General features: G+C 43.2%; 1 protein-coding gene across 6 annotated transcripts in view; it reads left to right on the top strand.

Annotated features, from left to right (window-relative positions):
* The first annotated feature begins 1,747 nt into the window (after positions 1–1,747).
* The window catches only part of SKIL (SKI like proto-oncogene), a 28,822-nt gene continuing 18,293 nt past the window's right edge, over positions 1,748–12,276 (top strand). Inside the window, exons 1-3 of one of the 6 annotated variants that reach the window (XM_045088623.1) lie at positions 1,751–2,199; positions 2,437–2,708; positions 3,810–5,589. In XM_045088623.1, coding sequence (XP_044944558.1) covers positions 4,492–5,589 — 1,098 coding nt within the window. In that variant the 5' untranslated portion in view covers positions 1,751–2,199; positions 2,437–2,708; positions 3,810–4,491. The other 5 variants (XM_045088624.1, XM_045088625.1, XM_045088622.1 and 2 more) reach the window with 5 other exon arrangements.

The following is a 12,276-nucleotide window of genomic DNA, read 5'->3' on the forward strand; positions in this document are numbered from 1 at the left end:
GCAAATCAAAAGAACAGTGGAGGGGATAATGCATTTGATTTCTCAAAAGTCTATTTACTGTCCAGTTTATTTTGGTCCTTAGGCCTTTGGTCATGCTAGCAAGTATTTGTTTTTATGGCTGATGGAACGACTACTAAACATTTGTCATTAATTGCAGTTTGGAATCACTTTTTTAAAAAATTGTCATTTTGGTTCCCCAAAACTGTTTCTTCTCCAGAGACACGAGCCAGGTGCCACGAGTTGCCCGGATGCCAAGTCCCAGGACTGTCCAGTCTTCCACACTGGATCTGCAGCCGGCCTTCTAAATATTCTCGCGGTTAGAAAATCTATCCCCCAGACTCACAGATGCTGTTCTCCCCCCACTGGCTCTGCACAGAACATCATTATCTTTGCCGAGCTTCTGTCTCTATGGCAATAACAGATGGGAAGTGCTGCGGAATTATTCATGTTCAGCAAAGGAGGCAGTCAAGAAGGAGGGGAAGGTGGGGGGTGGGCGAGGGGGCACGACCCGGGAGCACGACGTTGGGGGGCGTAAGGAAGGGAACGTGGGAGTGGGGCGAATGAGAGGTTTGTGAGCCTCTGGTAGGCCTTCTGGGAGGAAAAGAGGGGAAAAAAAATCTATGAGCACAGGACTATTCCCAGTCGGTTAGCTCCAAATGCGGACCCCGTAGGAGCGACCTCGAAGCAGTAAAGCCAGGAGACACTGGACGAAAAGGAGCGAAAAGGGAAAAAAGAAAAAAAAAAAAAAAAGAAGAAGAAGAAGAAAAAAAAAACCAACCAGGGGCGAAGCTCGAGTCCTTTGAATTCTGTGCAGTGCAAGTCGGTGAACTATTTCGGTTCCTGATCTTGCGGTGGGGTGGAGAAAAGGGGATTTCTTGGTGTTTCGAAATATGACGGAGCAACTCGGTAGAGTTTAATATGCTAATTGGCTATCCTGGGAACGCTAACAAGGAAGACCACACTGCTCGCCCGATGGTCAAAGCCAAAAGCTCCTAGGTCGTACCTTTCCTCATCTCATTTCGTGTTCCCTTCTAAAACAAAAACCAAATAATAAGCCCTCAGTAAACACCGTAGAAACCTGTAATTTCTAGCTCCGTTTTGAAACCGAGGGAGAAGCCTAGTGGGGAGGGGAGAGGAGGGAGGCTGAGAAGTAGGGACAGAAATGTTCTCTCTCGGTTTTGCCGGAACTTTGGCCAGCCCTCTAGCCCGGCCGGATGGCGGATGGAGGTCAGCCCGGGGAAGGCGTCTGGGCGGAGGCCGCCTGAACGAGGCGGGGGCCGCCGAGGTGGGGCGGAGCGTAGGCAGCTGGCAGGGCGGCTCGCGGGCTGGAGGCCCCGCGGGGGCGGGGGGCAGCCCCGGCGCGCCCCGGGGAGCAGGGCCCACACCGGGGGCGCTGCTGGGCGGCCGCCACCCGGCTGCCTCCGGGGCGGGGCGGCCCAGCTGCGGCCTCGCGGGGGGAGGGTCGCCCGTGCCTGACCTCGGGCGGCGGCGCTCTGCCGGGCGGGCCCTACCTCCGCCCTGCTGGCAGCTGGGGTCGCGCACAGTGCACCGCGCGGCCGCCCTGCCCCCTCTCTCCCTGTCGCGCGGCAGCCGAGCGGCCAGGGCGCCCCCGGGTCTGGCCCGTCACCACAGAGCAGCGGGTGGGGCGGGGGCGGGGCGGTGGCGGCCCCAGACAGCCGGCTGGGCGACTCGAGGAAGGAAGGAGGGAGGGTGGCGGTGGGGGTGGGGCGGGGAGGGAACATCCTGTCTGCGCCGGGTGCACCGCAGACAGCGCCGTGCGCCAGCCGCCCAGACGGCGCGCGGGGCCAGGAGCGCCGGGAGCGCGCCTGGGGGGAGGGGCGCGCGCGCGAGGCGACGGGGCGAGTGGGGAGCCCTGAGGAGCCACAATAGGCCAGACGGCGCGCGCGTCCCCGAGGAGCTGGGAGCCGAGAGGCGGTGGCGGCGGCGACGCCGGCGGGACCGCGCGCGCGGTGCCGCCGCTGGCTCCGTTCCCCACCCCTCCCCCTCCCCGCCGCCCTCTCTCTCCCCCGGGCGGCCGGAGACGGCGGCGGCGTCTGCGGGAAGCCGTGTGTCTCCGCAGTGACGTGGGCGGGCCGAGGACTCGGTGACGTCAGAGGGCTGTGTGTAGCGATGTGTGTGGGGTTCGGAGCGGCGCCGGCACAGCCGAAGGGAGCGGGCGAGCGGCGGCGGCTAGCACAGGTGCGGCCCCGGCTCGCGGTGAGGACGCGGCGGGCGCGGCGGGAGGCAAGGGGCGCGCGGCCTCGGGGGAGCCCGACGGCGGTGCTCGGGGTAGTGGGGAGTTAACAAAGCTCGTCGAGCTACTCCCGGCACGGAGGCCGGAGTCAGGGGTCCGGATGCGCGGGTCCCGGGTGGGGTCGGGGCCACAGGGGGCGCAGGGCGGGTGTCCCAGCGCGGCTCGTGCTTCGCTAACCCCAGGCGTTGGGCGCGGACACAGGAAGGGCGCTGCACTTGACCGGAGCCGTCGGGACCCCGGAGACCCGGACGCCCGTCACTCCCCCACCCTCTCCCAGCCGCCTGTCTGCACTCCTCGGGGATGCCCCCGGCGTCTGTCGGCTGCCTGCGGCGCGAGGATCCCGACTTGTCGCCCCACCCGTTCGCAGACCCTTCTCCCTTCTGGCCCCGGGCAGGCGGGGGAGGTGCAGCCGTAGGGGTGCTGGGGTAACACCCGAGAACTTCCCGGGGAGAGGGTACGCGGGGGATTTCCACAGTCCTCCCCGCGGCCCCCGCAGTGGGACAGTGTTGGAGGGCACTTGGGGTTGTCCCGAGGCTGTGGGTGGGGGTTGGGGGACTCCTCTTCCTCCACTTCCCACACCCCCCCCTTGCACAGCCTAAGCGTCCCATATCCCCCCACCACTCCGTCCTCCCCCTCGAGTTTGTGATGGGTGGGTGGATTTGCGTGGTCCGAGGATTTCAGGGTTGGGGGCTTCCCCCACTGTAGGTCATGCCTCCTGCCCTCTTTCTCAGCCTTCGTTCTCTGAGGTGTTCCTGTGGTGGGCGAAAGTCAGAACATTGGCTGGTGGCCTTGGTCCGTAGCCCTAAGGGTATATTTTAAGGTAGATTGCTGGGAGTTCGGGAGGCAAAAATTTCTATTTATCGAATTTCTTTCGGAAAAGAAGGAAGTGGAAGAAGAATCTTTTCTTTTTCCTTCTTCCTCCATTTGCATTCTTTGTGAGGTCTGTCTGCCTTGTGTTTTTTCCTCGGGATTAGTCTTGTTAAGGATGGAGATTCCCAGGAGTGGAGTCTAGCTTTTGGCTTCCATTAAGCCACTTCACCCACCTTTTAAAGGGAAAGTTAATTTTTGCCTACAGTCATTCCAGAAAAATAGCGTACACCGACTAGGTGAATTAATGCACTTAAAATTGTAACTTAGTTTCATATGGTAGATATGTTAACTTGTATCTGATTTTTTGGGGGGGATGAAACTGGTATATATTGTTTTATATTAAGAGATGTAGTAAGGGATTATTATCATTAAAATGGCATAACTGAGAAAGCCTCTGGTACAGAATTTTGGGTGAGATGATCTACTTAAGGTTCTCCCTGTTCTCAGTTGAGGTAGCCCTTTTTCTTTCGAGGGATATTATTGCCCCCATTACTCATTCTCCAAATTGCTTTCCTGTTTAAATGAAGTTCTTCTATCTAACTGGTGTTAGATTTGAAGAAATTGCTCAAGTGTCACCTTTGGTAAAATTGAACTGGGTATAAGATTAAGAAACTAGTTTCAAACCAACCCTTCAGCTTCTGGAGCAAATTCAAATGTAACTCTCCCCCACCCCGCTCTCTTCTAGATTAATTAAAAGAAGAATGAACAGTAATCCATGAAGATTCCCCAGGCAGTTTTTCTTTAGGTATCATTTTTTAACTGTAGAAGTTCAAGTGGAGTCAGAAGCTCTTCTTACTGGTGCAAGGATTTATACAAGCCTTCAGTTTGTTAACACAGACCAACAAGATCATCACTTTTAGAGAAGATACCTTTTTTCCCCCTTTTTTGGTGTCCTTGGTGCCAAAACCTAAATTTGGATGTGACATTTTGATCTGTGTTTGTGTCTACGGTTTATGACACAAGTAATCACATAAGCTTTTCACATGTTTTGCTTAAAACCAAACCAAACCATTGCATTGATTCTGGACTTCTTGAACTGAGAGAATTGATAAGTTTATTTTAATGTATATTTGAAGAATTACGAAAACAGGCTTCCTCAGAGGTGTGCCTCCCTATTATATTATTATTAGAGACAAAAGAAGAAAGTTTATAGCACTGGCAGTGAAATTATACTAGAGTAGAAGCAGAACAAAATAAAAGTTGCAAAATCTATTGAGTAATTTAGGGAGATTTCTCTTTGAAAATTTAAATTTCTATGAGAGTAATTGCCATAAGTATTGATATGCATTGCTTTTCTCTCTTCAAATGAGTGACTAAAGAACAATGCAAATTTCAGACTTATTTATTTAACACAACAGTTTTTAGCCATGGCAAACCTACAGACAAATTTTTCCTTGGTTCAGGGCACAAATAAAAAACTGAATGGGATGGGAGATGATGGCGGCCCTCCAGTGAAAAAAATGATGACAGACATCCACGCAAATGGGAAAATGATGATCAACAAGATGCCAGCAGTAAAGAAGGAACACTTGGATGACTATGAAGTGCCAATGGAAACTGATGGGGAACATGTCAAGCGAACCTGTGCCTCTGTGCCTGAACCTTTACATTTAAATCCCAGTTTGAAACACACTTTGGCGCAATTCCATTTAAGTAGTCAGAGCTCCCTGGGTGGACCAGCAGCATTTTCTGCTCGATATTCCCAAGAAAGCATGTCACCTACTGTATTTCTGCCTCTTCCATCTCCTCAGGTTCTTCCTGGCCCACTGCTCATCCCTTCTGATAGCTCCACAGAACTCACCCAGACTGTGTTGGAAGGAGAGTCTATTTCTTGCTTTCAGGTTGGAGGAGAAAAGAGACTCTGTTTGCCCCAAGTCTTAAATTCGGTTCTCCGAGAATTTTCACTCCAGCAAATAAATACAGTGTGTGATGAATTGTACATCTATTGTTCACGGTGTACTTCAGACCAGCTTCATATCTTAAAGGTCCTGGGAATACTTCCATTCAATGCCCCATCCTGTGGGCTGATCACATTAACTGATGCACAAAGACTATGTAATGCTTTATTGCGGCCACGCACTTTTCCTCAAAATGGTAGTGTACTTCCTGCTAAAAACTCATTGGCCCAGTTAAAGGAAACTGGCAGTGCCTTTGAAGTGGAACACGAATGCTTGGGCAAATGTCAGGGTCTATTTGCACCCCAGTTTTATGTTCAGCCCGATGCTCCCTGTATTCAGTGTCTGGAGTGCTGTGGAATGTTTGCGCCCCAGACTTTTGTGATGCATTCTCACAGATCACCTGACAAAAGGACTTGCCACTGGGGCTTTGAGTCAGCCAAATGGCATTGCTATCTTCATGTAAACCAGAAATACTTAGGGACACCTGAAGAAAAGAAACTGAAGATAATTTTAGAAGAAATGAAGGAGAAATTTAGCATGAGAAATGGAAAGAGAACTCAATCCAAGGCAAGTTTTGTTTTTGCTTTTTTAAATAGTAATTTTGAATAATGGCAGTGGTTTACTTTGAAATCAATTCCAAATTTAGACTATTACTTAACCTGTGCATTAAGACACTGTTGCTGCTAATGCAACAATAACAAAAAATACTGATCTATGTAATGCATAATGTTTGTATTACACATTTTAAGCTATAAAATGCTCTCCTCCGTGTGTGCTCATTTGGAAGAATTGAACAACCTGTTGTAAGAATTAGGATTATTCCCATTCTACAGATAAATAGAATGAGGCTCAGAGATCAAGTGGCTTTCCCAAGATTATATAGCCAGGGAGTGGAGGATTAGGGCTTCTTTCTCAAGTCATGTTCTCTTTCTTTTTCACACATCCTGCTTTTTGATGACTAGATCTGTTGTTGTCCTAAGACTCAAGATAATTTACACTTTGGTGTTATTTCCATTTGCAAATGGTATAATAGCTAGCCAAAACAATTCTGGTTGTGGGCTTCAAACAGCATTTTTCAAAGGTAGATCTTGGATTTCTGACATTGTTTCTATATCTGGCTATTTGGTATTGAAAATAAATGGTTAAGGCAGATTTATTTGAAGAATTTGTGGTTCTAGTAAGCAAGGTTTTTTTCTTTAAAGAAATAACTTAAAAAAACTGACAGCTAGAATAAAAAGATTATTTTAACTAAATATTAATGTAAAAACCTGTCAACAAAGAGATCTTAAACATTATGTATCCACCACATTATTTGGTATTTAAGATTTTCATTCTAAGAGTTTGAATGTCTGGGTAAAACAAGATACGGGTTATTAAATATCCAGTTTGTTGATCTGATTTTTATATATATTTTTCTACTTGATTAAAACCAATATACTGCTAGCACTGTTTAATACTTACAACGTGGCAAACATTGTTCTTGAGCCTTTACATATATAATTTTATTTGATTCCTACAACAAAAGATTGGCCATGTTTCATCTTAAGAATCTAATTTTCCACTATTAGTTTTATTTCTTGAAATAATCTCTGCCTTTTCTACTTCACAGAAGAAATGAATGAGGCGTATTAAATGACTGAAGCTTATTCACAGCAATATTAGAGCTTGGGCTAGATTTGGTGTTGAGTGCTTTATTATAGTACCTTTAAGGTTTTGAGGGAAATTTAGTTACAGTTTAGTTTTAAAACTGCGATTTGCTTCTGAAGCTCAAGAAGGTAATTTTAGACTCTAATTTAGGAGAGTTTGCTACTTGCTGCTTCCAAAGGGTCAGCGCTTTGGAGTTCCTTGCCTGTGGCTCCTAGATAAGTTTATATTATTCATGTGCATTTATTGACTGATTTTGAAGCAGGATTGACTTCAAGCCACTTCTCAAACTGCTGGACTTGCTCACAGCTGGATTGGTCCCACGCTGAGGCTTGTGCTTGGAAATTCTCTAAATGTGGAATGCCCTTTTGATATTTATGATATCTTGCCTTAAGCTAATTAGGGGCTCTACCCTTACCTGTCCATAGGTGACCACATTATTTGCCGCCTGTCCTTGCTCCAGTCTTCATTGCTCTTACTTAAGCATTTTTTTTTTTTTAAGATTTTATTTATTTATCTGACAGAGATCACAAGTAGGCAGAGAGGCAGGCAGAGGGAGAGAGGAAGGGAAGCAGGCTCCCTGCTGAGCAGAGAGCCCAGAGAGCCCGATGTGGGGCTCAATCCCAGGACCCTGGGATCATGACCTGAGCCGGAAGGCAGAGGCTTTAACCCACTGAGCCACCCAGGCGCCCCTGACATAAGCATTTTTGGGATAAACTACTTTGCCTGATATTTCTGCTCTATGTTCGTGAGAAAAGAACATCTGAGAACCAAGATAAAGGTTAAAAAGAAGATGTGAATTTACTTAAACTGAATGTGCTGGGGTTTGGGTAAAAAGGAAACCATTCTTCATCTGGATGTAGTCCTTTATTGTCTCAGAAATTACTAATTTGAATAATTTTTTTGGGGGGAAGATGTGAGATTTCCCCCCCCCACCTTTTGTCTGTGTTACCTTTTTGCAGGATTTACTTCAGTGTTTTGGTGTATTTCTTCCAATTTTATGTGAATTTTAAGCAATTTAATGGAATTTAAGAAAATTTCTAGCAATCAAATCTTTAAGAAGGAAGTCTTTTTCGGTTCACGTGTAATACATACTTAAGTGGTTTATTGTGCTTGTCACTTCATGTTTTGAAAATTTACTCCTTAAAACTTTGTGAGGTAGTTCTTGCTTGAAGGTCTGTGAGTGAGGTTTCTCATGAGAAACCAGTCCTAGATGGGTCACATGTTCTGGTTGTATAACTTACTGGGTGGTAGAATGAGGCATTTCTTCAGACTTGATGTCTAGTAATTTTTAGTGCTTTTTCCTAAAGCAGACTTAGTAGTAGAAACTTAATTTTGAGAAACATTAACTTTTCTTATCAATTTCTCTTAGTATATTGGTTAATAACCTCTGTATTAACTTGAATTATAGACTCAGGTATTTAACTGGGAGGGGGGCTAGGAGATCTGCTTGACTGGGGAACATTTTTTATTATCTTCTCTGAGTCAGTGAGTTGGTTGCCAAACAAACCAAATAGACCTAGAGGAAGCGTGTTTGAAAAGTCAAGACAAGCTTTTTTTTTTTTTTAAATAGTAGAATATACTAAATAAATTAACCTCTCATATAAAGAACTTTATGTTTAGTATGAATACTAATGTAATTCAATATGTTTATATAGTTAATGTAGTCAAAGTATTGTTTTAGATTAAAAAACAAAATTAGGAAACTCAATAGGAGTTGATTGAAATGTGGCAACTGTTAAATTATTTCCAAGGATGGAAATTATATTAGTAATGATCACCAAACTATTTGCATGACTAATAACTACATTTAATTTGCATAGTACCTATATTTAGATGGGTGAAATAAGTGGTATAAGGTCAGTGTTCTAAGGAGGAACTGGCTCTGTAGAAATTAAAGGTATATTTTGAACTCTTTATTACTCAGGTCACGACGAGAAACACATTTGATTTTAGAACTGCCTAGGTGGCTTTGCAACATGGTGTTCTTAAACTATTTATTTCTGTATATCACCAGAGCTTTTTGTTAGAAATATGGTTCTTGTATTTTACAGTGTGTGAATGTATACAAGAATGTCATATTTCTTTTCCAAATCTTCAGTGAGTATTATTTATTTGATCTAAGTCTGATTTTGTTGTTCATACATTTTTGTCTATGGAAAAAAAGATTGCTAAGCAAATTGCCCATTTTTAAAAAAAAATTTTATTTATTTGAGAGAGAGAATGAAAGAGAGCTTGTGTGAGTGGGGAGAGGCAGAGAGAATCTCAAGGGATCCCAAGCAGACTCCATGCCAAACCTGGAGCCTGATGCAGGGATTGATTCCATGACCCTGAGATCATGGTTTGAGTCAAAATCATGAGTAGGATGCTTAGCCGACTGAGCCATCCAGACACCCTGCAAATTGATTATTTGTAAATAAAATTTGAAGGGTGATACTTAAGAATATTTTTAAGCACACTAGAAAAGTCCACTTGTAGTCATAGGTGGTTCTTTACTGTTACAGAATGTGGCAGATAATCTTTAAGATGGTGTATGCCCTTATGGTTTTTTTTTTTTTTTTTTAAAGATTTATGTATTTTAGGGAGAGAGTGTGTGTGCACCTGTGTGCACGGGGTGGGGTGGGGCACGGGGAGAGAGAAATCCTAAGCAGGACTCCTTGCTGAGCGTGGAGCCAGAGTCGGGCTCCATCCCACAACCCATGACATCATGATGGGAGAGGAAACCAGGAATCAGTTGCTTAAGGGACTGAGCCACTCGGGTGCCCCATGCCCTGATATATATTTTTTTAAATTAAAATTTAGCTTTCTAACATTTAGACTTGACGACTCTTTAAGTAATAGAATATGGTTTTACTCTGCCTAGGGGTAAAAAACCCCTACAGATTGTCTGTGATGCAAATAGATGACCTAAAGGTATCAACAAAATTGTTTCTTAAAACCCATTAAACATTTTACTACTTTTAGTTTTGCATTTTACTTTCAGTTCATCATTTCTGCAGAGGTCATTGGAATAATAGTAATAGTAGAAAAAAATTTTCCCATTTTGTAAACTGTTTCTTCTGTTGAGGAAGTGCGTTTCTTATTCCAAACCTAAATGAAGTGAGGAAATACACTTGAAAGAATGGGCAACTACAAACAGTAGTTTGAGACAAAATGTGTTCTAGTAATAGTTGGGACAGATTTGGTGGTAATTTGTTTGATATATCAGTGATAGATTGTGCATTTTGTGATTAGCATAAATTTTGATCAAGTGGGGATAAGGTTAGCATCAGATAAAGTGTGCTCATATAGGGTGCCAGTATGAATATTTTTGTTTAACTTTCTAAAATTAATAACTGACTTTATGAGTTTAGAGACTATCTTTTTCCTATTTTCCCAGAACATAGTTTAGTGCTTGGCATGTCAGATGCACTCAGCAAATTCCTTTTTTTAACTGAATAGATTTTTGAAAAACAACATTATATTTCAGAATATGTGGAGGGTTTTTTTTTTTTTTTTAAAATGATGGTTTGATCTGGAAATAAACACATATATAATTTGCAGATAAACTGTTGAATGAGAATGGAAGTGAAAGCACTTTGAAGTTAAGAGTCTAGGAATGCAGGGTGGTGCTTCAAACTATCATTGAAATATTTACTAATACGTATTTGGGGACTTTTCCTTTCCCCATATATCTTCTTGTCTTAATTTAGAATTATAGGAATATATTTCTAATACAAATAAAATAACTGAGTATTGGGTTCAGATGTATCTCACTCTTCGTTATTTGTACACAGTAATTATACTATTGGATATTTACTTACTAAAACAAAGTTATGCGAGAAGAAAAGTGTGAAACAGGTCTGTTATAAGAATTATGTTAAGGACTATTAAATGAAATCTTTAGAATGGCTTTGGGAATAGTGCCCCCTTATGGTTTAGAAAATACAGAGCCTATATTTGTTTTTACCACTAAAAAATAATAAAACAGTTATAAATGTTAACATTTTTAAAAAGGCTTTGATAAAAAACTTAGGAATTTATTCTTTTTGGTCTGAGAAATGGGAAAAAAGGAAGAAGAAAAAGGGCACACCTGAATCAGTGTGGAGGCAACCAATAGTGTTCTCATAGTTGTACACATGTCATAATTTATGCCATTGGAAGAACAAGGAAGGAATCAAGAATTGGGTTAATTTCAGTTCCTTTGGAATTCTGGGAGAGGAAACTATGGAGCCAGAACCCAGTTTGTTCAAGTAAAGAGGTAGAACTAGTTTGGGAATAGCTTTAGGAATGGCAAGAACCTGTATTTTGTCCACAAGCAGAATTTTAGTCTAATGAAGGTTCATACGTAAAAAACTTAAGGATTTTATTAGACAACAGAAAGCAAAAAAAAAAAATATATAATTAAATTCTAAACCTTTTCTTAAGCTGCGGTTTGCCTCAATCACTAAATAAAGTATTACAGCCCCATTCTAGGCAGAAGAATGACTAGAAAGAATATAAAGTTGCTTTTTTTTTTTGGACAAAGAGTGAGTACAAACAGGGGAGGTGGCAGGCCAAGGGGAGGGAGAAGCATGCTTCCCACTGAGCAGAGAGCCCAACTCCCGGGGCTTTTGGGCTTGGTGTTGGGACCCAGGACCCCAGGATCCTGACCTGAGCCTTTGAAGGCAGCTGCTTAAGCTTAACGGACTGAGCTACCCAGGCACCCTGTAAAACTCATTTTGATTTATAGACTCAGAAGTGGGTCACAGAAATATGTACATAAAGACTAAATGCAGGCCCCTGAGGGCAGGAATTTATCTTCTAGTTTCCGAATCTAGAATGTGGTAGATGTTTAATAAAGGTTTGAATAACTGAATGAAAAGTATTACTAGCCCTATAAAGTTACCAGTGATTTTCGAGGAGAAACCAGGGTTAGTTTTAAAGCAAGTAGCATTTTGTTTTTATTTATGGTATTGAGTTTATTTTGAGATTTCAAATAGCACTGAAAGTGCATATTTTGGGTTATGGGGACAAGGAACACAAAAGTTTAGGAAACTCACTGCAGTTTATTTTGGTAACACTACGGCTTTTATTCCATGTTAAAAAGTTTTTTTGGTGTGATTATTAAAATAGTATAGGCTCATTGTAGTAAATCCTAAACAAGTGCAAAGAAAAAATTTCATACTTGTAGCATAGAGTGATAATTCCTCTACATATGTAATGCTTTGTAAATCTGTGCAAAAGCACCTGCACAGTACACAGGTGTTATTAAATACAGGACCAGTTGTTGAAATAATACTTTTGGACCTGTTTTTAGACAGTTCACTTAGAGCAAGGTTTTTCAAATTGCAATTTTTCATTCATTCAGCCTTTTTCATCTGGGCTGCCATGAGGGGAGAATTAAGCCCTACATAAAATTACCTGAGTGATGGTTTCATCAGTTCTTCCAATGATGGTATATAGTACCCTTCTAAATGCTTTGGAGTGAAGTTAATTCATTGCATACAATGGATGCCTTGGGGCATTTGGGCTTGTCTCTTGAGAACCACGGTTGAGAAGGGCCAGGAGGGTTATGAAATCAATTTAGTGGGTCATCCACATTCAAATAAAATGAAATAGAGTAAAATAAAAAATGGACTATGTTGCACA

Source organism: Mustela putorius, unplaced genomic scaffold, assembly GCF_011764305.1.
Source record: "Mustela putorius furo isolate JIRA1106 unplaced genomic scaffold, ASM1176430v1.1 tig00003834_pilon_pilon_pilon, whole genome shotgun sequence".
NCBI classification, from domain to species: domain Eukaryota; kingdom Metazoa; phylum Chordata; class Mammalia; order Carnivora; family Mustelidae; genus Mustela; species Mustela putorius.